This window comes from Scyliorhinus canicula, chromosome 9, assembly GCF_902713615.1.
Source record: "Scyliorhinus canicula chromosome 9, sScyCan1.1, whole genome shotgun sequence".
NCBI classification, from domain to species: Eukaryota; Metazoa; Chordata; class Chondrichthyes; order Carcharhiniformes; family Scyliorhinidae; genus Scyliorhinus; species Scyliorhinus canicula.
Window position 1 is genome coordinate 96,789,929 of NC_052154.1, and position 27,645 is coordinate 96,817,573.

The following is a 27,645-nucleotide window of genomic DNA, read 5'->3' on the forward strand; positions in this document are numbered from 1 at the left end:
TGCCAATCCAAAGAGAAGGCCCTGCTGGCTTACACAAGTCAGGGAGAAACTCGTTTATGGAGAGAACCTGATGCAAGCTAAAACTCCTTGAACATGCTGCCAAACTACCTCCTGTGGACATTTGCATCATGAAATAACTGGAATCTAAATATCAACCAGAAATAAAACAATTACCCTGTAAGAAGTTGATGGTCCGTCAAATCAAGCTGGTGGGGTCTCCTGCCTGCTGTTGAAAGGCGCTCCTCAGCTATTGAGAGAGTGTGAGCTGGAATGCTGAGCTCCAAACCCTACTGATCAAAGTCATGATCTGCATCGGTCATTCATTATGCGCTTGTTAACACTCTCACCGATATGGTGTCTGCCACAACTCAACCCAATTCCGGCCTTGGGTGTCTGTGTGGATCTGCACATTCTCCCTGTGTCTGTGTGGGTTTCTTCGGTGCTCCAGTTTCCTCCCACAGTTCAAAGTTGTGCAGGTGGATTGGCCATGCTAAATTGCCTTTTAGTGCCCTCAAAGGGGAAAGAATCCTGTGGTCGTCTGGGTCTATGGCGACTTTACTTACTTACCTCTTTGATTGCGGTCTTTGGAGAGTTTGCATTCTTCATCTCGGTTGTCAGAGATCAGATCTTGTGTGTCTTGGATAAAGTTTTGTAAGGGACAGTGCTCAGTGCAGGACGGCAGAGTTAGCAGGTGTACATCTGAACTAGAATCATTCCTGAAGTACATGTCCAGCGTGAAGGATCTGCAGAAACCACATATAGGGAGAATAAATTATTCAGTGTGGGTCTGATAGAACCAAGAACCAAAATCAAAACACAATAGTACATCGGAAGACAATCTACTTTAGATAACCAGTGGCTACCTGGCAGATTTACAGTCCTCAGTACATTTACTAGCTCCTTATAGGTCTAGATCAGAAGTACTCTTCCATTGAACAGTGAAATACTCAGAAGATATGTGCTCATTTCCTCCATGGATTATCCTTCTGTATAGATCATAGAATTTACAGTGTAGAAGGAGGCCATTCGGCCCATCGAGTCTGCACTGGCTCCTGGAAAGAGCACCCTACCCAAGGTTAACACCTCCACCCTATCCCCATAACCCAGTAACCCCACCCAACACTAAGGGCAATTTTGGACACTAAGGGCAATTTATCACGTCCAATCCACCTAACCTGCACATCTTTGGACTGTGGGAGGAAACCGGAGCACCCGGAGAAAACCCACGCACACACGGGGAGGATGTGCAGACTCCGCACAGACAGTGACCCAAGCCGGAATCGAACCTGGGACCCTGGAGCTGTGAAGCGATTGTGCTATCCACAATGCTACCATGCTGCCCACTCAGTAATCTCCTCCCACCCTGCAATACATTCAGATATTTGTCTTCTGCCAATTGTGGTCCTTCAAACATCCTAATGTTTTAAGTGCTGCAGTGTTGTCAGTCATGCTTTAGGCTCCAAGTTCTTAATTTCCTCGTAAAGCTCTTGGTCCAGATACATCTCCTTTGACCAAGCCTTTAGTCATGTGACCAAAATTCTCCTCGAGTGGCTCATTGTCAACTTGTGCTTTCAAAAGATCTGACAGTGTGTACTGACAGAGGATTAATACTTTAAAAAATTTTTTTCCAATTAAGAAGCAATTTAGCATGGTCAATCCACATACCCTGCACATGTGGGGGTGTGAGACCGACAGAGACATGGGGAGAATGTGCAAACTCCACAAGGTCAGTGACCCGGGGCCAATATCGAACCAAGGTCCTCAGCGCCGTGAGGCAGCAGTACTAACCACTGTGCCAGCGTGCTGCCCTTGTCATAGTTTCAGTACTTGGGGAGTGCTGCAATGTCAGAGGGTCAGTACTGCAGGAGCGCTACACTGCCAGAGGGTCAGTACTGTGGGAGTACTGTACTGTCAGAGGGTCAGTACTGAGGGAGCGCTGCACCGTCGCAGGGTCACTATGGAGGGAGTGCTGCACTGTGGGAGGACAAATACTGAGGGAATGCTTCACTGTAGGAGGGTCAGTACCAGTACGGAGGGAGCGCTGCTCTGTTGGAGGGTCAGCACCGAGGGAGCGTTGCACTGTCAGACCGTCAGCACTGAGGAAGTGCTGCACTGTCAGAGGGTCATCACTGAGGGAGCAACGCACTGTCAGAGGGTCAGTACCGAGGGAGTGCTGCACTGTCAAAGAGTCAGCACTGAGGAAGTGCTGCATGGTATTTGGGCAAGTATTTGGGCCTCACGGTAGCATGGTGGTTAGCATCAATGCTTCACAGCTCCAGGGTCCCAGGTTCGATTCCCGGCTGGGTCACTGTCTGTGCGGAGTCTGCACGTCCTCCCCGTGTGTGCGTGGGTTTCCTCCGGGTGCTCCGGTTTCCTCCCACAGTCCAAAGATGTGCGGGTTAGGTGGATTGGCCATGCTAAATTGCCCGTAGTGTAAGGTTAATGGGGGGATTGTTGGGTTACGGGTATACGGGTTACGTGGGTTTAAGTAGGGTGATCATTGCTCGGCACAACATCGAGGGCCGAAGGGCCTGTTCTGTGCTGTACTGTTCTATGTTCTATGTCAGAGGGTCAGTACTGAGGGAGTTCTGCACTGTCAGAGGGTCAGTACTGAGGGAGTTCTGCACTGTCAGAACGTATGTTTTGAGGGAGTTTTATAGCGGCATAGGATTAGTACTGAGTCAAGAGAGAGTGAGAAAGAGGGGAAGAGAAATGGGAGAAAGAGAGATAGTGTAGAGAGGGTGGAGAAATTGACATCTCATTGGGGAGAGGTGGGGGAGAGGTGGGGGAGGAGGGTAAGTGAAACAGAGTCCACAGAGATTGCAAATGAACATCCAAAAATATCAGGTGAGATGCATGGCAGCAACCTTTCCCTGCCTACGTGACAAGTCTGTCACTGGTAAGGGTAAACATTGTTCTGTGAATGACAGGGAGCAGTGTGTGTGTCTTCGTGTTCAGATCCTACCTGTGATTCCATGGGGGTGATGAGAATGTCCTTAGCATCCCAACTTTGATGCGGATCTGATCTCTGCCTGCTGCTGGATCCCTGCCAGTTAAGCTAATTAGCCTGGGAGGATGTTGGAAATGGGACACAACCAGCCTTGTGGGCATTCCTGGGGACACAAAGTGATGTTCCCAGCAGGCTGGGTGCAGGGATTGGAGCCCAGATCGTGGGCTGAATAAGATACGAGGGGAGAGAGTGAGCAGATACCCAGGACCTGCGAGTCACTGCTTGGTGGGGCCAAGGCTGCAGATAGGCAGCTTGAAGTCTCTAACAGTATCTAGATGACCAGGAAGTGGAAGTGCAGCAGGCATAGAGCTAGTGGATGCCTGGGCAGGCCACTTGGACATCACCTGAGTTTGAGAAGTCACGTGGGGGAGGAAGATTCCCTTTGTTTTGGTGGAACAAGGTAAAGTGGGTCATATGGTTCTGATAACAGGATGCTTGTGGTAGTGGAACCCAGTACTAGATAGAATATGTTACACCCTATACTGGAAGGGGTTACCTGATCTGAGGTCACAGTTCAGATAGGACATGTGAGGGAAGATTTTAATTGTGTGTTCATGTTCTGTTATAGATTACATTAATGGTCACCCTGCAACATAAAAATAAGACAGTGCTTATGGGAAATTAGCAATAAGATCTTCACAAATTGAGATCTGCTATCAGGAGGATTGGAGATCAGGAGTTAAACACTCAAAAGTATCTGGCTGGACCTGGCATGTTGGCTGAGTGCCCAGGAATTATACTTCTCCATTAATGCATATGAAGACTTAATTGCAGTGGAATAAAGGTTATTCTAGGTTTCAGAGTCCCAAAACTTACCCATCATCCTCTTGATATAGTTCAAACATGTGACAGGAAGCATATGGAGGAATGATGCCATTGTAGATATTCAGCGCCACCTGAAGAGCGATGAGCGTTGTATCATGCTGTGGAATGAATACAAATGGTGAAATAGGGTTAGAAATGATTCAATTTATTATATCTGCTATATTTATACAGCAGGTTAAACTACCTTAGGATGTCAGAGTACTCCATTGCGAAAGAAGTACTTCTGCAGTACAGTCATCTTCCTGCACAACAACATAGGAAATGTGCAGAAATTCTCACACAGCCAGATTAATGAGGCGTGTTTACTGGTGTTTTTTGAGTTTATTCACATCATTAATTTGTTTAAATTTTGTAAACATCTGTCAAAAGCTCCTTAATGATGGATTTTAACATTTTCCTTATGAATTAGGCTAATTGGTCTATATTTTCCTGCTTTTTGTCTCCCTCCTTTCTTTTTTTCAATAAATATTTTTATTACAAAGGTTTTCAATATTACACAATAACGCTACAATAGTCAACAAATGTACACAAAGACATTATAAAAATAACACTTTTTAATCAATATCAACCTTATTGGCCCCTATCCCCATAACTCATAACAAAACATAAACCCAGCTAAACCCTAATAAACACCTCCCATAACATCTGACATGACCAATTCTCTGAAAAAGGAATTGAATGGCTGCCATCACGAGTAGGACCCATCCATCAATCCTCTAATGGCGTATTTGACCTTTTCACAATACAAAAAATCCATTAGGTCCCCCAGCCAATTTGAGGCACTGGGCGGAGGGGAGAACTCCACGCCAGCAGAACTCTGTGCTATCAGCGAAGGTTTATACCAACAAAAAGGAAGGACGGTAGAAAGAGGGAAAATCGATTGTGGATATCTAAAGAAATAAGGGAGAGTATCAAATTGAAGGAAAAAGCATACAAAGTGGCAAAGATTAGTGGGAGAGTGGAGGACTGGGAAATCTTTAGGGGGCAACAGAAAGCTACTAAAAAAAGTTATAAAGAAGAGTAAGATAGATTAGGAGAGTAAACTTGCTCAGAATATAAAAAACAGTAAAAGTTTCTACAAATATATAAAACAAAAAAGAGTGGCTAAGGTAAATATTGGTCCTTTAGAGGATGAGAAGGGAGATTTAATAATGGGAGATGAGGAAATGGTTGAGGAACTGAACAGTTTTTTTGGGTCGGTCTTCACAGTGGAAGACACAAATAACATGGCAGTGACTGATGGAAATGAGGCCATGACAGCTGAGGACATTGAGATGATTGTTATCACTAAGGAATTTGTGATGGGCAAGCTAATGGGGCTAAAGGTAGACAAGTCTCCTGGCCCTGATGGAATGCACCCCAGAGTGCTAAAAGAGATGGCTAGGGAAATTGCAAATGCACTAGTGATAATTTACCAAAATTCACTAGACTCTGGGATGGTCCTGGCGGATTGGAAATTAGCAAACGTGACACCACTGTTTAAAAAAGGAGGTAGGCAGAAAGCGGGTAATTATAGGCAAGTTAGCTTAACTTCAGTCATAGGGAAGATGCTGGAATCTATCATCAAGGAAGAAATAGCGAGGCATCTGGATAGGAATTGTCTCATTGGGCAGACGCAGCATGGGTTCATAAAGGGCAGGTCGTGCCAAACTAATTTAGTGGAATTTTTTGAGGACATTACCAGTGCAGTAGATCACGGGGAGCCAATGGATATGGTATATCTGGATTTCCAGAAAGCTTTTGACAAGGTGCCACACAAAAGGTTGCTGCATAAGATAAAGATGCATGGCATTAAGGGTAAAGTAGTAGCATGGATAGAGGATTGGTTAATTAATAGAAAGCAAAGAGTGGGGATTAATGGGTGTTTCTCTGGTTGGCAATCAGCAGCTAGTGGTGTCCCTCAGGGTTCAGTGTTGGGCCCACAATTGTTCACAATTTACATAGATGATTTGGAGTTGGGGACCAAGGGCAATGTGTCCAAGTTTGCTGACGACACAAAAATGAGCGGTAAAGCAAAAAGTGCACAGGATACCGGAAGTCTGCAGAGGGATTTGGATAGGTTAAGTGAATGGGCTAGGGTCTGGCAGATGGAATACAATGTTGACAAATGTGAGGTTCTCCATTTTGGTAGGAATAATAGCAAATGGGATTATTATTTAAATGATAAAATATTAAAACATGCCGCTGTGCAGAGAGACCTGGGTGTGCTAGTGCATGAGTCGCAAAAAGTTGGTTTCCAGGTGCAACAGGTGATTAAGAAGGCAAATGGAATTTTGTACTTCATTGCTAGAGGGATGGGTTTAAGACTAGGGAGGTTATGCTGCAATTGTATAAGGTGTTAGTGAGGCCACACCTGGAGTATTGTGTTCAGTTTTGGTCTCCTTACCTGAGAAAGGACGTACTGGTGCTGGAGGGTGTGCAGAGGAGATTCACTATGTTAATCCCAGAGCTGAATGGGATGGATTATGAGGAGAGGTTGAGTAAACTTGGACTGTACTCGTTGGAATTTAGAAGGATGTGGGGGTTCTTGTAGAAACGTATAAAATCATGAAGGGAATAGATAGGCTAGATGCGGGCAGGTTGTTTCCACTGGTGGGTGAAAGCAGAACTAGGGGGCATAGCCTCAAAATAAGGGGAAGCAGATTTAGGACTGAGCTCAGGAGGAACTTCTTCACTCAAAGGATTGTTAATCTATGGAATTCCTTGGGCAGCATCGTAGCATAGTGGTTAGCATAATTGCTTCACAGCTCTAGGGTCCCAGGTTCGATTCCCGGCTTGGGTCACTGTCTGTGTGGAGTCTGCACGTTCTCCCCGTGTGTGCGTAGGTTTCCTCCCACAGTCCAAAGATGTGCAGGTTAGGTGGATTGGCCATGCTAAATTGCCCTTAGTGTCCAAAATTGCCCTTGGAGTTGGGTGGGGTAACTGGGATGGGGTGGAGGTGTGGGCTTGGGTGGGGTGCTCTTTCGAGGAGCCGGTGCAGACCCGATGGGCCAAATGGCCTCCTTCTGCACTGTAAATTATATGTTTTCAGTGAAGCAGTTGAGGGTCCTTCATTAAATGTTTTTAAGATAAAGGTAGATAGTTTTTTGAAGAATAAAGGGGTTAAGGGTTATGGTGTTCGGGCCGGAAAGTGGAGCTGAGTCCACAAAAGATCAGCCATGATCTCATTGAATGGTGGAGCAGCCTCGAGGGGCCAGATGGCCTACTCCTGCTCCTAGTTCTTATGTTATGTTCTTATGAAACGACGAGATCTCCTTACGTCTGACCTCATTCACCAGCCTAGCAAAACTAGGTCTACGAAGAAAGGCCCAGTTGTGGGCCACCCAGATTCCCAGGTAACGAAAGCTAGTTCCGGCAAGGCGAAAAGGTAACATTCCTAGTTCTGCTCCCCTCTCAGGGGGGTTCAACCAGAAAATATTCGCTCATGTCCAGATTTACCTTGTACCCCGAAAAGGAGTTGAAACTCATCAGTAACTTTATTATTTCAGCCATTGTGGAGACTGAGTCTGAGATATAAAGAAGATCATCTGCATACTTGGACACCCTATGCTCTTTTCCTCCCCTCACTGTCCCCCTTCATCTCCTGGAAGACATCAATGGGATAGCCAGTGGCTCGATTGCCAAGGCAAACAGAAGCAGAGACAGTGGGCGATCCTGCCTCGTGTCCCTATCTAACTGAAAATGGCCTGAACTCAGCCTAGCTGTGGGATCCCTACACAACAAACTGATCCAAGATAGGAATTCCGGTCTGAAACTAAAACAACACAAAATTTCAAATAGGTACTCCCACTTGATTCGGTCAAACGCTTTCTCTCTGTCTAATGAGACAATTACCTCATTATTGGACACAGGAGAGGAGGACAAAACGATGTTTCATAAACACTGTAGGGCAGAGAGTAAAGAAATAGTCAGGAACCTAACTTCAAGAACTGCAGCTAATGGCAAAACTTCAAGAAGTTTGCTGGTTAAACCAAAAGTGAAAAATAATAAATAAGCAAATCAAAGGGCAGCAGGGTAGCATGGTGGTTAGCATAAATGCTTCACAGCTCCAGGGTCCCAGGTTTGATTCCCGGCTGGGTCACTGTCTATGTGGAGTCTGCACATCCTCCCCCTGTGTGCGTGGGTTTCCTCCGGGTGCTCCGGTTTCCTCCCACAGTCCAAAGATGTGCGGGTTAGGTGGATTGGCCATGCTAAATTGCCCGTAGTGTCCTAATAAAAAGTAAGGTTAAGGGGTGGTGTTGGGTTATGGGTATAGGGTGGATACGTGGGTTTGAGTAGGGTGATCATGGCTCGGCACAACATTGAGGGCCGAAGGGCCTGTTCTGTGCTGTACTGTTCTATGTTCTATAAACATCATTGCCGAGAGACTGGTCAGGGGGAATAGACCAATTAAGAGCTCTATATACAAATACATGGAGTGTAAGGAATAAAATAGATGAGTTGCAGGCGCGAATGCAAGTTGAAGATTATGATGTAGTTGCTATTACAGAAACATGGGTGCAGGGTGGTCTGGGCTGGGAACTAAGTAAACCTAGTTATAAAGTTTTACAGGAGGGACTGAGAACATTGCAGAGGGGGCAGAGTAGCCTTACTGATTAGAAATACTATCACTTCAATGGTGACGCAGAATATAATGAGGGAAAAGCATTCAGTGGAGACCATATGGGTGGAACAAAAAAGGGATCTAAAACTGTAATGGGTGTTGTGTATAGACTCCTTGGGAGCAGTTCGAGGTGTTGGATTGTATAAAGGCAGAAATTAGGCAAGTATGTAGCAAAGGTAGAGTCGTATTAATGGGGGATTTCAACTTACACATAGATTGGGAGAGGCAGGTAAGCACCCATGAGAAAGGGAGTTAATTTCTGGAATGTGTAGAGGGATACGGACCCAGGAATGTAGAAGATTTTAGTTTAGACGGGCAGCATGGTCGGCACGGGCTTGGAGGGCCGAAGGGCCTGTTCCTGTGCTGTACTTTTCTTTGTTCTTCTTTGTTCTGTGTGTCCGGGATAGTTTCCTGCAGCAATATGCTCTGGATGCAACAAAGGGACAGGTAATATTAGATTTAGCTATGAGTAATGAGCCCAATTTATTTAACAGTCTAACTGTGTGCGAACACTTAACAAATTTCAGTAAGAGTAGGGAAGATGGTAAAAGAGGTGGAGGAGTAGCATTGTTAATCAAGGCTAATTTAAGGCCTGCAAAAAGGCAGTTCGGGGGGGGGGGATCTGCCTACTGAGGTAATATGGGCTGAAGTTAGAAATAGGAAAGGAGCGGTCACGTTGTTAGGAGTTTTCTATAGGCCCAAAATAGTAATAGAGATGTGGAGGAAGAAATTGCAAAGCAGACTATGGATAGGTGTGGAGGTCACAGGGTAGTTGTCATGGGTGACTTTAACTTTCCAAATATTGTTTGGAACCTCCATAGGTCAAACAGTTCGGATGGGGCAGTTTTTGTACTGTGTATGCAGGAGGGTTTCCCTGACACAATATGTGGATAGGCCAACAAGAGGTGGGGCCACATTGGATTTGGTACTGGGTAATGAACCGGGCCAAGTGTCAGATTTGTTTGTGGGAGAGCACTTTGGAGATAGTGACCACAATTTGGTGTCTTTCACTATTGCAATGGAGAGGGATAGGGCCATACGGCAGGGCAAGGTTTATAATTGGGGGAGGGGTAATTATGATGCGATTAGGCAAGAATTAGGGAGCATAAGATGGGAACAGAAACTGTCAGGGAAAGGGACAAATGAAAAGTGGAGCTTGTTCAAGGAACAAATACTGCATGACATTGACAGGTATGTCCCTGTCAGGCAGGGAGGAAATGGCCGTGTGAGGGAACCATGGTTCACAAAAGAGGTTGAATGTCTTGTCAAGAGGAAAAAGGAAGAGTATGTAAGTATGAGAAAACAAGGTTCAGTTGGGACGCTTGAGGGTTACAAGGTAGCAAGGAATGAGCTAAGAAAAGGGCTTAGGAGAGTTAGGAGGGGTCATGAGAAGTCCTTGGCGGGTCGGATCAAGGAAAACCCCAAGGCTTTTTACTCTATGTGAGAAATAAAAGAATGACCAGGGTGAGGTTAGTGCCGGTCAAGGACAGTAGTGGGAACTTGTGCGTGGAATCAGAAGAGATAGGAGAGGCGTTGAATGAATACTTTTCTTCAGTGTTCACCAAGGAGAGGGGCTATATTTTTGAGGATGAGTGTGTGATGCAGGCGGGTAGGCTAAGGAGGTAGATGTTCTGAGGGAAGATGTATTAGCAATTTTGAAGAACCTGAGGCTCGACAAGTCCCCCGGGCCAGATGGGATATATCCAAGGATTCTTTGGGAGGCAAGGGATGAGATTGCAGAGCCTTTGGCTTTGATCATTGGGTCCTCACTGTCTACGGGGATAGTACCAGAGGACTAGAGAGTGGCGAATGTTGTTCCTCTGTTCAAGAAAGGGAATAGGAATGACCCTTGTAATTATAGGTCAGTTAGTCTTACTTTGGTGGTCAGTATGTTAATTGCAAAGGTCCTGAGGGATAGGATTAATGACCATTTGGAAAGTTGCAGCTTAATCCGGGATAGTCAACACGGATTTGTGAAGGGTAAGTCTTGCCTCACAAATTTGATTGAATTCTTTAAGGAGGTAACTAAGTGTGTAGATGAAGGTAGAGCAGTTGATGTATACATGGATTTTAGTAAGGTGTTTGATAAGGTTCCCCATGGTGGCTCATGAAGAAAGTAAGGTGTGTGATAGAGGGAAATTTGGCCAATTCGATAAGTAGCTGGCTATCACATAGAAGACAGAGGGTGGTGGTAGATGGAAAATTTTCAGACTGGAGACCAGTTACCAGCGGTGTACCACAGGGATCAGTGCTGGGTCCTCTGCTAGTTGTGATTTTTATAAATGACTTGGAGGAGGGGGCTGAAGGGTGGGTCAGTACATTTGCTGATGACACTAAGATTGGTGGAGTAGTGGATGAGGTGGAGGGCTGTTGTAGGCTGCAAAGAGACATTGATAGGATGCAGAGCTTGGCCGAAAAATGGCAGATGGAGTTTAACCCTGATAAGTGCGAGGTGATTCATTTTGGTAGGATGAATTTGAATGCGGATTACAGGGTCAACGGCAGGGCTCTAAGGAATGTGGAGGTACAGAGAGATCTTGGGGTTCATGTCCACAGATCTTTGAAGGTTGCCACTCAAGTGGATAGAGCCTTGAAGAAGGCTTATAGTGTCTTAGCGTTTATTAACAGTGGGCTTGAGTTTAAGAGCTATGGGGTTATGCTGCAACGGTACAGGACCCTGGTGAGACCACATTTGGAGTATTGTGTGCGGTTGTGGTCACCTCACTATAGGAGGGATGTGGGAGCATTGGAAAGGATGCAAAGGAGATTTACCAGGATGCTGCCTGGTTTGGAGGGTAGGTCTTATGAGAAAAGGTTGAGGGAGCTGGAGCTTTTCTCTTCGGAGCGGAGGAGGATGAGAGGCAACTTAATAGAGGTTTATAAGATGATGAGGGGGATAGATAAAGTGGACGTTCAGAGACTATTTCCTCGGGTGGATATAGCTGTTACAAGGGGGCATAACTATAAGTTTTGGGGTGGGAGATATAGGAGGGATGTCCGAGGTAGGTTCTTTACTCAGAGTGGTTAGGCTGTGATAGTGGAGTCGGACACTTTAGGAATTTTCAAGCGGTTATTGGATAGGCACATGGAGCACACCAGAATGACAGGGAGTGGGATAGCTTGATCTTGGTTTCGATGAAAGCTCGGCACAACATCAAGGGCCGAAGGGCCTGTTCTGTTCTATGTTCTATGTTCTAAATAGTGATCACAACATTGTCGATTTGAGTGTAGCGTTTGAAAGTGGTGTTATAAGGCCTGTTTTGGTCAATGGGCTGGTGCACTGCCCTTGCTGGGGTTAGTGAGGTGTCTGATGGGTGGTAGGTTCTGGCATGCGCTGGGTATCCTGGGGATACTGACTCCTTTGTCTTGGAGTGTGCTGGTTTCAGATATTAGAATTTTAGACTTGGGTAAGGCTGACTTTAACGGGATGAGGCAGAGACTTTTCACGGTAAACTGGGAAGATCTGTTAATGGGTCAAACAAAGATCAGAAACATTTAATGAGATACAGAGCAAGTATATACCCTGAGAGGAAAAGGCTCGGCTTCACAAAAAAAAACAGCCATGGAGAACTACAGAGGTTAGTGACAGCATAAAACTAAAAAGGGCTTAAAAAAATGCAAGACAGAGCACAGGTCCAGATTAATGGGATAGATACAAAGACCAGCAAAGCGTCACAAAACAGCTTATAAGAGCTATTAAAAGGGATTATAAAAGGAAACTTGCAAGAGACATTACATTCAATAAGAAGAAATGTTAGTTATATGAAGGGAAAGCAGGTGGTGAGGATCAATGCCCACTAAAAGCTGAAAATGGAGATATTGTCAGTGATAATGGGGAAATGGCCGACATGTTGGAGAATTACTTTGCCTCAGTATTTACAGTAGAAAAGGAGGCTAACTTGCCGGAAGTCCGTAAAAAATTAATAGTCAATTAACACAAGTACAGCATCACTAACTAATGTAACTAAAGAGTGACAAAATCCCCGGCACCAGATGGTTTCCATCTGAGGGTGTTAAAGGGAGGAGAGGCTGCTTCTTGGGTGGCTCTAAAACATTCTGCTGCAAGAAATTGAACCGAAAACATTATGAGCTCACCTTGAAGGCTCCTGTTGCCAATCTGATTTACCCAATCGACTTGTAGATTAAATATTGCCCATGATTATTGTGGTAGCTTTCTCACACATCTCATTTATTTATTCCTGTGTACCCTGCCCAATGTGTAAGTACAGTTAGGGACCTATTAACTACTCCCAGAAGTGATTTATTTCCATCAATATATCTCATCTCTACCCAAACTGATTCTACATCTTACTCTTTCAGGCTTAGGTTTTCTCTGAAAACTAAACTAATACCATTGTTAATTAACAGAGCTATCTTGCCATCTTTTCCTAGTTTCCTGTCTTTCCAATACCCTTCAACATTCAGGTCCCAGCCTGGTCACCTTTCAGCCATGACTCTGTAATATTGATCAGGTCATACATCAGCACCTGCATTGTTTTGGATTGGCATCAGGATCAGCACCAACTCTCCAAATAAGCTTCACTCTCGAATTAAATATTCCTTTTTCCTGTGATCGTCTTGTAACCTTACCACTCTCTCAGATGTGAGCAGGTTGGAGATAGGAACAAGATGTGAAGAATAACCTATCCCCATTATACAGCTGCATTACAACACAAGAAATAGCCCTGATGCTCCTTAAGGTTTGTTATGTATCTGGGAATAGGTTCTTGTTGGTTCTGCGTCACGTGATGTGTAGTGACATCAGCAGAGTGTTTGTACGGGCTTTGAGCAGATCACCATCTTGACTCAAAATACAGCAAAACCGAGCTACTGCAAGAGGTAAAGCTGGGTGTTCTGTCAATACAGGGTGATCAACAATATTTTTGGCCATACATCGGATATATCCAAAACTTGAAGGCCATGAAATTAAAATGGAAATGGATATGAGTGCAGCAGTATCACTCATACCTGAGACAATTTATCATAATAAGCTGAGGCAGCTCCCTTTAAAACCATCAAATGTGATCCTAAGGACATATATCGAAGAGATCATTTCATTAAAAGAATGCATTATGGTGAAAGTAGAAGCAAATGGGCAGATGGCAAAGTTGCCTCTTCACATTGTCCATGGAAACTTTCCTGCTCTATGTGGCAGAGCACGGTTGCCTAGGATTAAGTTAATCTGGGAAACAGTCAATCCATTAGTGGATTCAAAGAGCAACTTGCAACAACATCTGAATGAGCACGAGAAGTTGTTGAAGAGTCGCTAGTCTTTATGACTGGAGTTGAGGTACTAGGATTTACTAGGATGTTGCCTGGTATGGAGGGAAGGTCTTACGAGGAAAGGCTCAGGGACTTGAGGTTGTTTTCGTTAGAGAGGAGAAGGCGGAGTGGTGACTTAATAGAGACATATAAGATAGTCAGAGGGTTAGATAGGGTGGACAGTGAGAGTCTTTTTCCTCGGATGGTGATGACCAACACGAGGGGATATAGCTTTAAATTGAGGGGTGGTAGATATAGGACAGATGTCAGAGGCAGTTTCTTTACTCAGAGAGTAGTAGTGTGGAACGCCCTGCCTGCAACAGTAGTAGACTCGCCAACTTTAAGGGCATTTAAGTGGTCACTGGATAGACATATGGATGAAAATGGAATAGTGTAGGTCAGATAGGCTTCAGATGGTTTCACAGGTCAGCGTAACATCGAGGGCCGAAGGGCCCGTACTGCGCTGTGATGTTCTATGTTCTACATCTAAAAATCACGTCAGACAGCGCAGCCAAATGTCTCAAAGCTAGAACCGTACTAAACGCAATCAAGCCTAAAGCTGAAGAACTAGAAAGATTAGTACGAACAGGAGTCATTGAATCCCTTGCTACAAGTGATTGGGCAACACCAATAGTTCCTGTATTAAAATGGGATGGCTCAGTGAAAATTTGTGGAGATTCAAAAACCACTATTTTTGTGCGCAGATCATTATCTACTGCCGCTGATTGAAGACTTGTTTGCTGGACCTTCTGGAGGGCAGAATTTCAGTAAAATTAATCCTCGGTAGGTATATCGGCAGATGAATGTAGCTGTCGAATCACAGCCACTGCTCACAATCGTAATGCACAAATCGTAATGTTGGAGATGAACCAACATCTCCGGTTCAAGAATAAAGGTATGGAGGTGCCCACCTCTGGATTCTTGTAAAACACGGAGAGAGGTTTATAAAGAGATGTTGCTCATACAGTCAAGATGGTGATCTGCTCAAAGCCCGCACAAACACTTGGAGAATTTGGAAGCTATCCTGAAGTATTTACTGAGCCATAACCGAAGAGTTCAATATGAAATTTGCAACTTTCTCAAGTCAGCTATAAATTACCTTGGCCATATTATCGACAAAGATGGTGTCCCCAAGGAGCCAAAGAAAATGTCACTGACTTCCGATGACGGGATGTGCTGAGTAGCTGCACATCAGGTGGCTCTCCTCCTGCCCAAAATAGCCCATTAAAACAGGAAAAAAAGTCTCCCCTCACCCTATCTAACAACAGCACAAGAGATGATGCCGAGCAACAGTAACTCCAGAGGCCGTAAAGAGACAATAAGCGGCAGAAACCAGGAGAAACAAACGGTCGAGACGGTAGACGCACGAGGCGATGGAAGTGCTGGCCACGCCAGAATGAGGAGGACCGGCAAATCGCACACAGGGCTCCCCCTCACCGGAGGGTGGATGGAAGAAGTTGCTCTCCAGAGAACTCAGGAAGCACAGGGAAGGGATAAAGACCAATATTGAAGTTGCGGAGGCCCTGGCAACCATGGACAAGGTGGCCCTGGACAAGGCAGAGAGGCGGCTGGAGGACCAGGGGAACACCATCTAGGAACTAGAAAATGCCCCAAAAGACCAGAGCTACTGGAGTGCCGCCCTAGAGGCCGAAATAGCGAGGTTGGTCGCATTCAGGGTAGTTTGAAAGGGAAAACTGAGGACCAGAAAAACTGGTCAGGGCACCAGAACTTAAGGATAGTGGGCCTGCCAGAAGGGATTGAAAGCAGGGATCCCACAGATCATGTGGCCCATATGCTGGGAAACCTGGTGAGAAGGGACAACTTCCCCAACCCAGAAAGATTCCTGTGCTGGGCCAGGCAAACAAGGAGCTGCAACTGGGAAGGGCATCAGATCAAGACACTGGGGCAGACCTGGCCAAGCGCCGGGCGAAGTTCAACAGGGCGAAGGCGGCTCTGTACAAAAGCAAAGTGAAGTTTGGGATGTTGTACCCGGCTCAACCCTGGGTCACATTCCAGGGCAGGGAGCTTTTCTTCACAACCCCTGTGGAAGTGGACGCATTTGTCCAGGAAAACAGGCTGGAAAGACAGCAGCAAAGACAGTGGGGAGATCACTCAAAATGACTGTAACAACCTGAGAGACAATTTGCGCACTGCCTCACTCCGAGTACAGGAACAAAAACGTAGGAAGGAAGAGATGAGGGCAGTGGAGCACAGGAAAGGGTGAGGAGGATGGCAAGACTGCGGGTAGAAGTCAAGGGGGGAGAATCATAGGGGAAACATAGGGACAAGGATGGTAAGGACCCGAGGCTGCCTCCAACCGGTGACGTGGAACACAATGGCAGCTCAAGCAGCAACCATGATGGGCCCCTGAACTAAGGGAAACCACGGAGCTCAGGGGTGCATCCACAAGGTATGTATGGTTGATCCAGAAGGAGGGGGGAGAATAAAAGCCCCTCATCAGAATAGTCACCTGGAACGTCAGGGGACTCAGCAGCCCAGTGAAATGATCCAGAGTCTTCACCCATCTAAGAAGTATGAAAGCCAACAGAAGAGACGCACCTGAGGGCGGAGGACCGACTAAGGGTAAGGAAGGGCTGGGTGGGACAGACCTACCATTCCTGCTACGCACGCGAGCTAGTGGAGGGGTAACCATGCTGCTAAATAAGAGGATGATGTTTACCGTGAAGAGGACGGTTACAGGCCCAGGGAGAACAGTACGGTGCCCTGGACGGGGCAGCAGTGGCCCTGGTCAATATGTACGCTCCCAACTGGGATGACATTGAGTTCATAAAGAAGACCATGGTGGAAATCCCCGCCATCGACAGATACAAACTTATCACGATGGGGGCGGGACTTTAACTGTGTACAGGACCCATGGACAGATAGGCAGGACCTCTAATATGGCAAGGGAACTCGGCATTTTCATGGAGCAGATGGGGCAGTGGACCCATGGCGGAGAAGGAGTTATCCTTCTTCTCCCAGGTATATAATGTATACACCCGGATTGACTTCTTTGTAGTGGGGAAATTGGCGCTTCCAGAGATAGCAAGAGTAGACTACTCCGCGATCGTAATCTCCGACCATGCTCCATATTATATGGACCTGAGGTTGGAGACGGGCCATGCCCAATACCACCCCCCATGGAGGTTGGACACGGCCCTCCTGGCCGACAAGGCTTTCTGCGAGAAAATATCACAGGCCGTAGACGAGTATACTACTATAAACCGGTACGGGGAGGACTCACCCTCCATGCTCTGGCAGGCGCCAGGGGCTGCGATCAGCAGTGAAATTATTGCCTACAAAGCATGTACAGATAGGGAAGAGAGGGCGGCTAGGCAGCAGTTAGTCGAGTCCATATTGGAGGTAGACCGGCAATACTCCACGGCCACGACTGTAAAGTTCCTGGCGAAGCCACAAATGGACTTTAACCTGCTCTCCACAAGGAAAGCAGTGCACCAACTCTGCCGGGCACGGGGGGACCCTGTACGAACATGGAGACAAAGCCAGCCAACCGCTGGCTCATTAGTTGAGAAAGCAGGCAGCCATGAGGGAAATAGCACAGATAAGAGACAGTAGCGTAAAACTAGTAGAGGAGCCGGAAAATGACAACAACCCATTCGAGGCCTTTTACCGGGGGCTGAAGACTTCCAAGCCCCCCCCCGCCCCCGGAATGGACTAGGGGAACGAAGAAGTTCCTCGATGGACTGGACATGCCAGTTGTGGGGAAGGATAGGGGATGGGGCCTGGAAGCATCACTAGAACTGAGAGAAGTCATGGACAGCATCAACTCCACGCAGGCAGGGAAGGCGGCAGGACCAGATGGATTCCCAGCTGACTTCTCCAAAACATTTGCGATGACACTGGTCCCGCACCTGCGGGAGATATTCACGGACTCGCTGGCAATGGGCACCTGCCTCAAGCCTCAATCTAGCTGATATCCAAAAGGACAAATACCAAACAGAATGCCAGTCTTACAGACCCATTTGGCCGCTCAATGTAGATGTGAAAATACTGGCCAAAATCCTAGACAGGCGACTGGAGAACTGCATACCAGAGGTGGTGCAGAAGACCAGAAGGGCTTTGTTAAGGGTAGACAGCTAACATTGAATATCAGTCGCCTGCTGAACATGAAAATGATCCCATCCAAGGAGAGAAAACCTGGAGGTGATCATCTCCCTGGATGTTGAAAAGCCTTTCAACAGAGTCGCATGAAAGTACCTCATAGAGGTACTGGAGCAGTTCGAGCTTGGAACAGGGCTCACCCCCTGGGTGAAACTCCTGCACAATGCTCCCATGGCTAGCGTGCGGATGAACACAACCAGCTCTAAGTACTTCCAGCTGCACAGAGGCACAAGACAAGTATCCCCGTTTCTTTTCACTCTAGAGATCAAGCCACTAGCGATAACGCTCAGAGCTGCAAGGAATTGGAAGGGGATCCACAGAGGATACAGGGAGCACAGAATCTCACTCAATGCAGATGTCCTGCTCCTCTACGTCACAGACCCATAAAGAGGCATAGAGGGAATCATGGCGTTCTTGAAAGAGTTTGGCACCTTCTCGGGTTACAAACTACACCTGAGCAAAAGGTGAGATCTTCCTGATGAACCCACAAGGGCGAGGGGCAGGGCTGGTGGGATTGCCATTTAAGCAGGCTCAACACAAATTACGCTACCTTGAGTTCCAAATCGGCCATGACTGGATATGGATCCACAAGTGGAACCTGACCAGCCTGGTGGAGGAAATTAATAAGGACACACTCCCACTTTCCCTGGCATAGCGGGAGCAGACGATCAAGATAAGCATACTACCCAAGTTCCTCTTTCTGTTCAGATCCATACCAATCTATATCCCCAAGGCCTTCTTCAACTCATTAGAAAAACTGATCATGGCGTTTTTGTGTGTGTGTGTGTGTGTGTGTGTGTGTGTGTGTGGGGGGGGGTTCCCCCCAAATGTCCTGTAAAGAATGAGAAGCATGGATGGCCTAGCCCTCCTCAATCTGCAATAACGTCATTGGGCAGCAACAGCAGAGAGTAAAGGACTTCTATCGACAACAGACTGACAAGACTAGAGGAACTGACAGAGAAGTTCCAACTGAACGGGGCTAAATGAGTTAAAATACATGCAAATCAATACCTTCCTACGTAGGGAAACAAAGACATACCCATGGGCGCGCAACTATCGCTACTAGAGGATCTATTGGACGCGGGAAACCTGGGGACGGGTGGGGGTGGGGGGAGAGAGTGACTACAGGGACCTGTATAGACGACTACTGGGAAAAGGAAGCTTTCCACTGGATGAGATAAGCGAAAAATGGGAGGAGGACCAAGGGTTTGAAATAGGGTGGGGACTCTGGAGTGAAACACTGCACAGGGTCAACTCCAACCCCAGTTGTGCAAGGCTAAGCTTAATGCAGTTGAAACTGGTGCACAGAGCCCACTTAACCAGAACACGAATGGGCAGGTTCTTCCCGGAGGTGGAGGACAAATGTAAATGGTGCCAGGCCAGGCCTGGCCAACCATGTTCACATGTTCTGGTCATGCCCCGGACTTGTCGGGTTCTGGACAGCCTTCTTCGAGGCAATGTCCAAGCTGTTGGGAATGAGGGTGGAGCCGTTCCCGAGAGAGGCAATCTTCGAGGTATCAGAATGGCCAGAACTCTTTGTGTGAAGGTGGCAGTCATCCTAGTCTTTGCCTCCCTAATCGCCCGCCGAAGAAGCCTGCTCAGCTGGTCATCGGCAGCACCATTCAAAGCTGCGGCTGGCTCTCTGACCTGTCGTAATTTCTCCAAATAGAGAAAATCGGAGTCGGAAGAGGGCTTCCACTAGACGTGAAGACCATTCACTAACCTGATCCAAGACCTGTTTGTAGCCAGCAGCCAATAAGCCAGATGGAGGGGGGGGGGGGGGGGGAACCACAGAACAACCACAGGCATTAACAGAAAGAGAAGGGAGGCAGCGGAGAAGGAAGGAGGGAGGGGGGGGGGGGAACAAAGAGGCACAGAGCCCAACCATACCCCACACAAGCAGCCTAACATGGATCAGCATACATAGTGCTACGCTATCCCAACAGGTCCATGTTTGATGAACCAACAAACAAAGAAGACATGCCAGACAGCAAAAAGGGAGGGGGATCTGGAAGCAAGGGGGAGTTGGGATTAGGAGGCCAAGTTAAAGCTGGGCACTTGTAAAAATGTGAATTGTAACTGATGTATATAGTTTCTGCATATGTTCACTTTTATCTTTGCTTTGTATAAAAAGAGAAACATGAATAAAAACATTTAAAAAAAGAAAATGTCAGCCATCTTAGAAACACCACGTCCTCAAAATGTGGCACAATTAAGGTCATTTTTAGGATTGATCAAATATTATGATAAATTGGTGTTGAATTTGGCAACATGATTGAAGCCTTTACAAACTTTGCTATGTGTCAAACAGGCACGGAACTGTCGGAATAATGTGAGAATGCTTACACTGAAGTGAAAGAAGCTTTACTGAAGTCAGAGTTCCTCGTTCATTATAATATCAAGATGCAGTTGAAACATGCTTGCGGTGCCTCACCCTACGACATTGGCGCAGTCATCACACACATTATACCTTCAGGAGAGGAATGACTGATAACATTTGCCTCACTCACTCTTACGAGCGTGGAAAGGAATCACACTCAGCTCGAAAAAGAAGACTGTGATCGACAGTATTTGTTGCATATTATTAAAGAACCTAGGCTGAGATGTTTAGACTGTGTGCCTGATAAAGCTGTAATTAAGGAGTTGTAAAAGATGCGATCATGCTTCATTTCACTTACTTGTTTACAGATAATGTGCTAATAGGATTGCTGGAAAGATCATTTATGAGGGGTTGTATCTAGTCCTAGATCATGTACATCTTAATAGGATCCAGAAAATGTAATTAATGGGAGGTACCACGTCTGTCTGCAGCTTTGCAGTTTGCCATGGAATTTAAGTCTGACAGGGCAGATGGCTTTTAAGTTGACCATCAGTTTTGCTAATGCTGCTAAGTTGAGCAGTAATGCACTGAATTTGTTCTTGAAAAAAAACTCTCTTTAAAGGTCTACATAACTAAGCAAGTAATCTGTTTGTTAACTTTATTTATAAGTGCCATTTGAATTGTAGTGGGTTGCCTAATTTGAGTTAACAGCAGGATTAGATAGTAAGTTTAAGTTTTTCCTTGTGTTGAAGAACTGTTCAACTGATAATTGTAAATTTATTTATTTGATGTTGAAGTGTTTAATTCTGTTTCAAATTATTATCGTTGGTTTTGGGCAGAGTCATCATTCCCAGGGTGAAATATCCTTCCCTCAGTTTTACAACTTTAAAAAAATATTTTGGGTTCTTGTCTGGTGTCCTAACAAAATTGGGGGCCATTCTGTGATTAAAAGGAATAATTTCTAATTTATTTTGGGATTATTAGATTTAAAGGCAGTGTATGAGCAACCGGTACTTTCTTTCTGGTGTTGATATTCTTGTCAGTTTAAATAGGGCGTGACTGGTAAAATGGCCTTTTCACTGGCACTTTGATTGGTTTACAAAGGGTGGTTAACCAAATCTTTTGGATTTGGGTAATCAAGCTCCAGTTGACTTAACCTGAAGGAGTGAGGAAGGTGGAGATAATCAAGCGAGAACTCAGCGTTTAAATTTGCCAGCGACACAGTCTGAATCATTAGAATTAACTAGGTAGTTTAATACCATCAAACATGGTGTAGTTAAACACTGTCGATCACGGTGTGTTTAATATCGTCAATCATGGTGAGTTTGACCATCGATCATGGTGTGTTTAATATCATCGATCATGGTGCAGTTCAATACCATTAATCACAGTGTAGTTCAATACCGTTGATCACCATGTAGTTCAATACCGTCATAGTGTAGTTCAATACCGTCAATCACAGTGTAGTTCAATACCATCAATCACGGTGTAGTTCAATACCATTAATCACAGTGTAGTTCAATACCGTCATAGTGTAGTTCAATACCGTCAATCACAGTGTAGTTCAATACCATCAATCACGGTGTAGTTCAAGACCATCAATCACAGTGTAGTTCAAGACCATCAATCACAGTGTAGTTCAAGACCATCAATCACAGTGTAGTTCAATACCATCGATCACGGTGTGTTTAATACCATCGATCACAGTATAGTTCAATACCATCAATCACAGTGTAGTTCAATACCATCAATCACGGTGTAGTTCAAGACCATCAATCACAGTGTAGTTCAATACCATCGATCACGGTGTGTTTAATACCATCGATCACAGTATAGTTCAATACCATCAATCACAGTGTAGTTCAATACCATCGATCACAGTATAGTTCAATACCGTTGATCACAGTGTAGTTCAATACCGTCAATCACAGTGTAGCTCAATACCATCGATCACAGTGAAGTTCAATACCATCAATCACAGTGTAGCTCAATACCATTGATCACAGTGAAGTTCAATACCATCGATCACAGTATAGTTCAATACCGTTGATCACAGTGTAGTTCAATACCGTCGATCATGGTGTGATTCAATACCGTCAATCACGGTGTGATTCAATACCGTCAATCACGGTGTGATTCAATACCGTCAATCACGGTGTATTTAATATCATCGATGACGGTGTGTTTAAAACGGTCATTCACAGTGGCATTCAATACCTTCAATCGCAGTGTGTTTAATACCGTCAATCACGGGGTGTTTAATACCGTCGACCATGGTGTGTTTAATACCATCGATCACGGTGTAGTACAATACTGTCGATCACAGTGTAGTTCAATACCGCCGAGCCTGGAGTGTTTAATACCATTGATCATGATGTAACTCAATACCATCAATCACAGTGTAGCTCAATACCATCGATCACAGTGAAGTTCAATACCATCGATCACGGTGTAGTTCAATACCGTTGATCACAGTGTAATTCAATATCGTCGATCACGGTGTAGTTAAATACGGCCGATCACCGTGAAGTTCAATACCGCCGATCACCGTGAAGTTCAATACTGTTGATCAAGGTGTAGTTCAATACCGTCGATCATGGTGTAACTCAATACCATCAATCACGGTGTAGTTTAATACCATCAATCACGGTGTGTTTAATACCATCGATCACAGTGTAGTTCAATACCATCAATCACAGTGTAGTTCAATACCATCAATCACAGTGTAGTTTAATACCATCAATCACGGTGTGTTCAATACCAATCAATCACTGTGTAGTTCAATATCATCAATCATGGTGTTGTTCAATACCATCGATCACAGTATAGTTCAATACCTTCGATCATGGTGTGTTTAATACCATCGATCATGGTGTAGTTCAATACCGTCGATCACAGTGTAGTTCAATACCATCTATCAGAGTGTAGTTCAATATCGTCGATCACAGTGTATTTTAATACCGTCGATCAGAGTGTAGTTCAATATCGTCGATCACAGTGTATTTTAATACCGTCGATCACCGTGTAGTTCAATACCGTCGATCACAGTGTGTTCAATACCATCGATCACAGTGTGTTTAATACTGTCGATGACAGTGTAGTTCAATACCGCCGATCACAGTGTAGTTCAATACCGCCGATCAGTGTAGTTCAATATCGTCGATCACAGTATAGTCCAATACCGCTGATCACAGTGCAGTTCAATGCCATCGATCACAGTGTAGTTCAATACCGTCATTCACAGTGTGTTTAATACCGGCAAACACAGTGTAGTTCAATACCATCAATCACGGTGTATTTAATATCATCGATCACGGTGTAGTTCAATACCACCAATCACACTGTAGTTCAATATCATCAATCACGGTGCGTTTAATTCCATCGATCAAGGTGTAGTTCAATACCGTTGATCACCATGTAGTTCAATACCATCACTCACAGTGTAGTTCAATACCATTGATCAGGGTGTAATTCAATATCGTCGATCACTGTGTAGTTTAATACCGTCATTCACAGTGTGTTTAATATCGGCAATTACAGTGTTGTTCAATACCATCAATCACGGTATATTTAATATCATCGATGACGGTGTCAACACAGTGTAGTTCAATACCGTCAATCGCAGTGTGTTTAATACCGTCATTCACAGTGTGTTTAATACCGTCATTCACAGTGTGTTTAATACCGTCATTCACAGTGTTTAATACCATCATTCACAGTGTGTTTGATACCATCATTCACAGTGTAATTAATACCATCATTCACAATGTAGTTCAATACCGTCAATCATGGTGTACTTAAAACCGTTGATCACGTTTGTTTAATACTTTCGATCATGGTGTGTTTAATACCATTTCTTATGAGTCTTTATTTCTTACAATGCTTTTTTAAAAATCTTCTGACGTTGATAAATCCACCACTGTTCATGCCGGCCTGCCAATGTCCATCCTCTCTAAGATTTGGTTAATTTAAAGCTCCACGTGGGTTTGAGTAGGGTGATCATTGCTCGGCACAACATCGAGGGCCGAAGGGCCTGTTCTGTGCTGTACTGTTCTATGTTCTACTCCCTGTGTCTTAATTTACACGAAGATTCATTCACCCACTACATTTCTCCCTTAGCCCATCCACTCCAGCCCTCTCCATCAGCACCCACCACTCCTCCCCACCCATCACCTTCCCTGTCACATCTCCTCACCACCCTCTCCTCCCCCATCATCACTATTCTTGTCAATTTATAACGGCGCCGGAGAATATGACAGCCGGTGGGGGGTCAGAGAATCCTGCCCATGATCTCCATTCCTTCACTATCGTGGGGTCAAAATCCAAACATCACTGTGGGTGTATCTACATCACATGGACTACAATGGCTCAAGAAGGCAGCTCACCACCACCTTCTGAAGGATAACGAAGGATGGACAATAAATGCTGGCCTAACTAGCGACACCCACATCCCATGAATGATAAAATGTATATTCCATATTTCCGACTGATGACTCACCGCTGAGTACATGATGAATTTGTGAGTGGAATTGGTTCCGTTTACTACTTGGGCAATGTTCTGGAGGATTTGTTTGAGGAGCACACCTGCAACAAGAACAAATCTTTAGACACAGAATAAAGGAACTGAGGTAAACACAAGAATTCACACTTGTACATTTAAGGGTCATTCCTGTTTATTCCCATATTTTCCTTTTCTTTTATTTTGCTGTTATGATTTTGATCCATGGATGATTATTGGACATGTGACTTTAAGGCAAGCAGCCTATATCTTTAATTCAAGCGGAATAATTCAGAAGGAACAGAAAAGAACATTTAGTTAATCTGCTAATTTAAACTGGAGCCGCAGACTTTTCAGCACCAGGGAGAGAGTTGGGTTGGGACTCGGTTTAATTAACTGGCTGGTCGGCAATGAATTGCCCTAAAGGCTGTGCTCTACCTGGTAACAGATGGTGATTGGATCATATCCACTGGTATGCTTTCCAGAGTCCCAAGGTTTCAGTTTTGACTCTGGCAGCACAAGGGGCAGAACCGACCAACTCTCTCTCCAGAAGCCAGCTATCTCTCTCCCCGGAGAGCTTGTGGGGGCTATATTCCTGAAAACATAAGAGGCCTAAATACAAACCGTGAACTGAAAGCAAAGTTTGAACAGAAGGTGCTTCTCCAGAAAATCTGTGAGTACTGCATGTCTAAACTACTGAGAACCTGAATGAATAAATTTACAAAGAAGACCATTCAGATGCCAATGGGATTTCCCATTGTGGGCACCACCACACCATCGGGAAATCCGCGGGCGTGAGTGCGCTCCCAGCGAAACAGAGTTACAGCACTCAGATCATTAAAGTCAGAAGCAGAAACTGCGAAACCCCGAGACTGGTCCGTGTGGGGACACTGAACTGCTTAATCTGGATTTCAGGGGTAAGTGTCATTAGCCGGGGGAACGTGCCTCTAGTTTGCTCAATTGTTGAAATTACATATTTACTTTAAAAGAATTGGCAGGTGGGATGGTGCCGGTCACTCTAACTGATCCATACAGCCCACATTCAGGAATGTGTACATACTGCCCAAAACTGTAAATAGCAAAGCTCAAGGGTGTAACAGGGAGGCCCTTTGTGATCTGTTTTGATAATTGTTTCAAAGTAGATTGGGAAACATGTGGCCAAAATATATTAAAATTTAAACTCTTTGCTTCAGAATAATAGACAAAGCAAATTGCAGCGATGTCATGCAATGTGTCAGCACTCCTGAAAGACACAGCGGACGAAGTCGACTAAACCCCCCAGCCATTTCCCTGCATGGGTTGGTTTACACTGACAACAGCATTCCTGTTTTTCAGCTAACTTTTAACCTCAGTATTTTACTTTCCAATTTTTGGCTTTTATCTAGCTTTCAGCTTGCGAGTCACTTTTGTGCTGAGGTGATCACATCTGAGACAAGTGGCTTCTGCCAAACATCTTCAACACTAAACATACCAAGAAACTTAACAGGAGAGTAACCAGCTGTAGGTCTAGGAGAGGGTCCACAGATAAAGGATGATCATGGAGGGAATTGAAAACAAAGAGAAACATTTAAACCTGAGATGTTGTTGAAGCAGGAGCCAATATAAATTGACAAGAATAGTGATGATGAGGGAGGAGTGCAGGGGAGATGGTGGAGAGGAGGTGTGACAGGGAAGGTGATGGGTGGGGAGGAGAGGTGGGTGCTGATGGGGAGAGCTGGCTACGGGAGAAATGTAGTGGGTGAATGAATCTTGGGGGAATAGAGCTTTAAATTAACCAAATATTAGAGCGGATGGATGTTGGCAGGCCTGCATGAACAGTGGTGGATTTATCAAGGTCAGAAGATAAAAGACTCATAAGAAATGATATTTTTTTTGAATTGTCTCGAATACTATCAGGAGTTAGCGAGTGCAACATTAACTCTTGATTTCTGAAAAACATGAACAATTCTAAGGATTAAGGGACCAAGTTCGTCACAGCACGGAGGCACAGTGGTTAGCACTGCAGCCTCACAGCGCCGGGGATCTGGGTTTGATTTTGACCTCGGGCGATTGTGTGTGGATTCTGCACGTTCTCCCCGTGTCTGTGTGGGTTTCCTCCGGCTGCTCCGGTTTCTTCCCACTATCCAAAGATGTGCAGGTTAGGTGGATTGGCCATGATCAATGCGCAGGGTATGGGGGAAAAGGGCGGAGGAGTGGGCCTAGGTCGGGTGCTCTTTCAGGGGGTCGGTGCAGGCTCAATGGGCCAAATAGCCTCCTTCTGCACTGAAAGGATTTTATAGAAATAAAGCTTGTGTTCCTCACATTGTGATCACTAGACTCTACAAACATTCCAGGACCAATAGCAGAAAGTTTGCTGGTGTTGGCCTCCGCATGAAGTAAAGAAAAAGAGTGATCCCAAGCTGGTGAGCGAAACAGATTGGGGTAGTGACCACCCTGACATTTTGGGTATCTGTTGATTAGAAAGGCTTGAGTGGCTGATTGACATGGGGTAAGCTACCAGTCCTTAGAAATAAAGCACATTAACATGTGCGCGGAGACCAGTGGGGGGGGGGGGGGTCAAGCTGCCACGTCTTGCCGGGGCGGCTGAGGAGAAAGACGGCAACTGTGCATGCGCGGGATGGCGTTGTCCAACCTGTGCATGGGCAGCTGGCGTCATCGGCCGCGTCAGCCGCCGTGACGCTTGATGTGCGGCCTTGACGACCGTCGTCAAGGCCGCGCCGCCGTGACGCATGGGGCCGCGCTCCTAGCCCCGCCTGGGGGGGAGAATCGGCCCCGGAAGTGGCCGTGAAGGCTGCCGTGGGTCACGGCCTGTCCCACGGCAGCCTTTACGATTCTCCGCATTTGCGGAGAATCGCGCCCATTGTGTTTAGATTCAGGTAAGCAGGCCAGGGGACCAGAGTGGGATAATGATGATGTAATTAATGGGAGGAGCCAGGTCTGTAGCAGGCAGTTTAACTTTTAGTTTTTCTGGTATCTTTGAGCTGAGCAGCATCTTTTACCAAAGG

The 27,645-nt window shown here is 45.5% G+C and overlaps 1 protein-coding gene across 1 annotated transcript in view; it reads right to left on the reverse strand.

Moving 5' to 3' along the window:
• The window catches only part of LOC119971561 (lysosomal acid phosphatase-like), a 153,603-nt gene that overhangs the window by 16,016 nt on the left and 109,942 nt on the right, over positions 1-27,645 (reverse strand). Inside the window, exons 8-10 of the mRNA XM_038807253.1 lie at positions 24,641-24,726; positions 3,827-3,933; positions 568-743 (exon numbers count right to left, since the gene is read on the reverse strand). Of these exons, the coding sequence (XP_038663181.1) occupies positions 568-743; positions 3,827-3,933; positions 24,641-24,726 (369 nt within the window). The remainder of the gene's footprint in view (positions 1-567; positions 744-3,826; positions 3,934-24,640; positions 24,727-27,645) is intronic.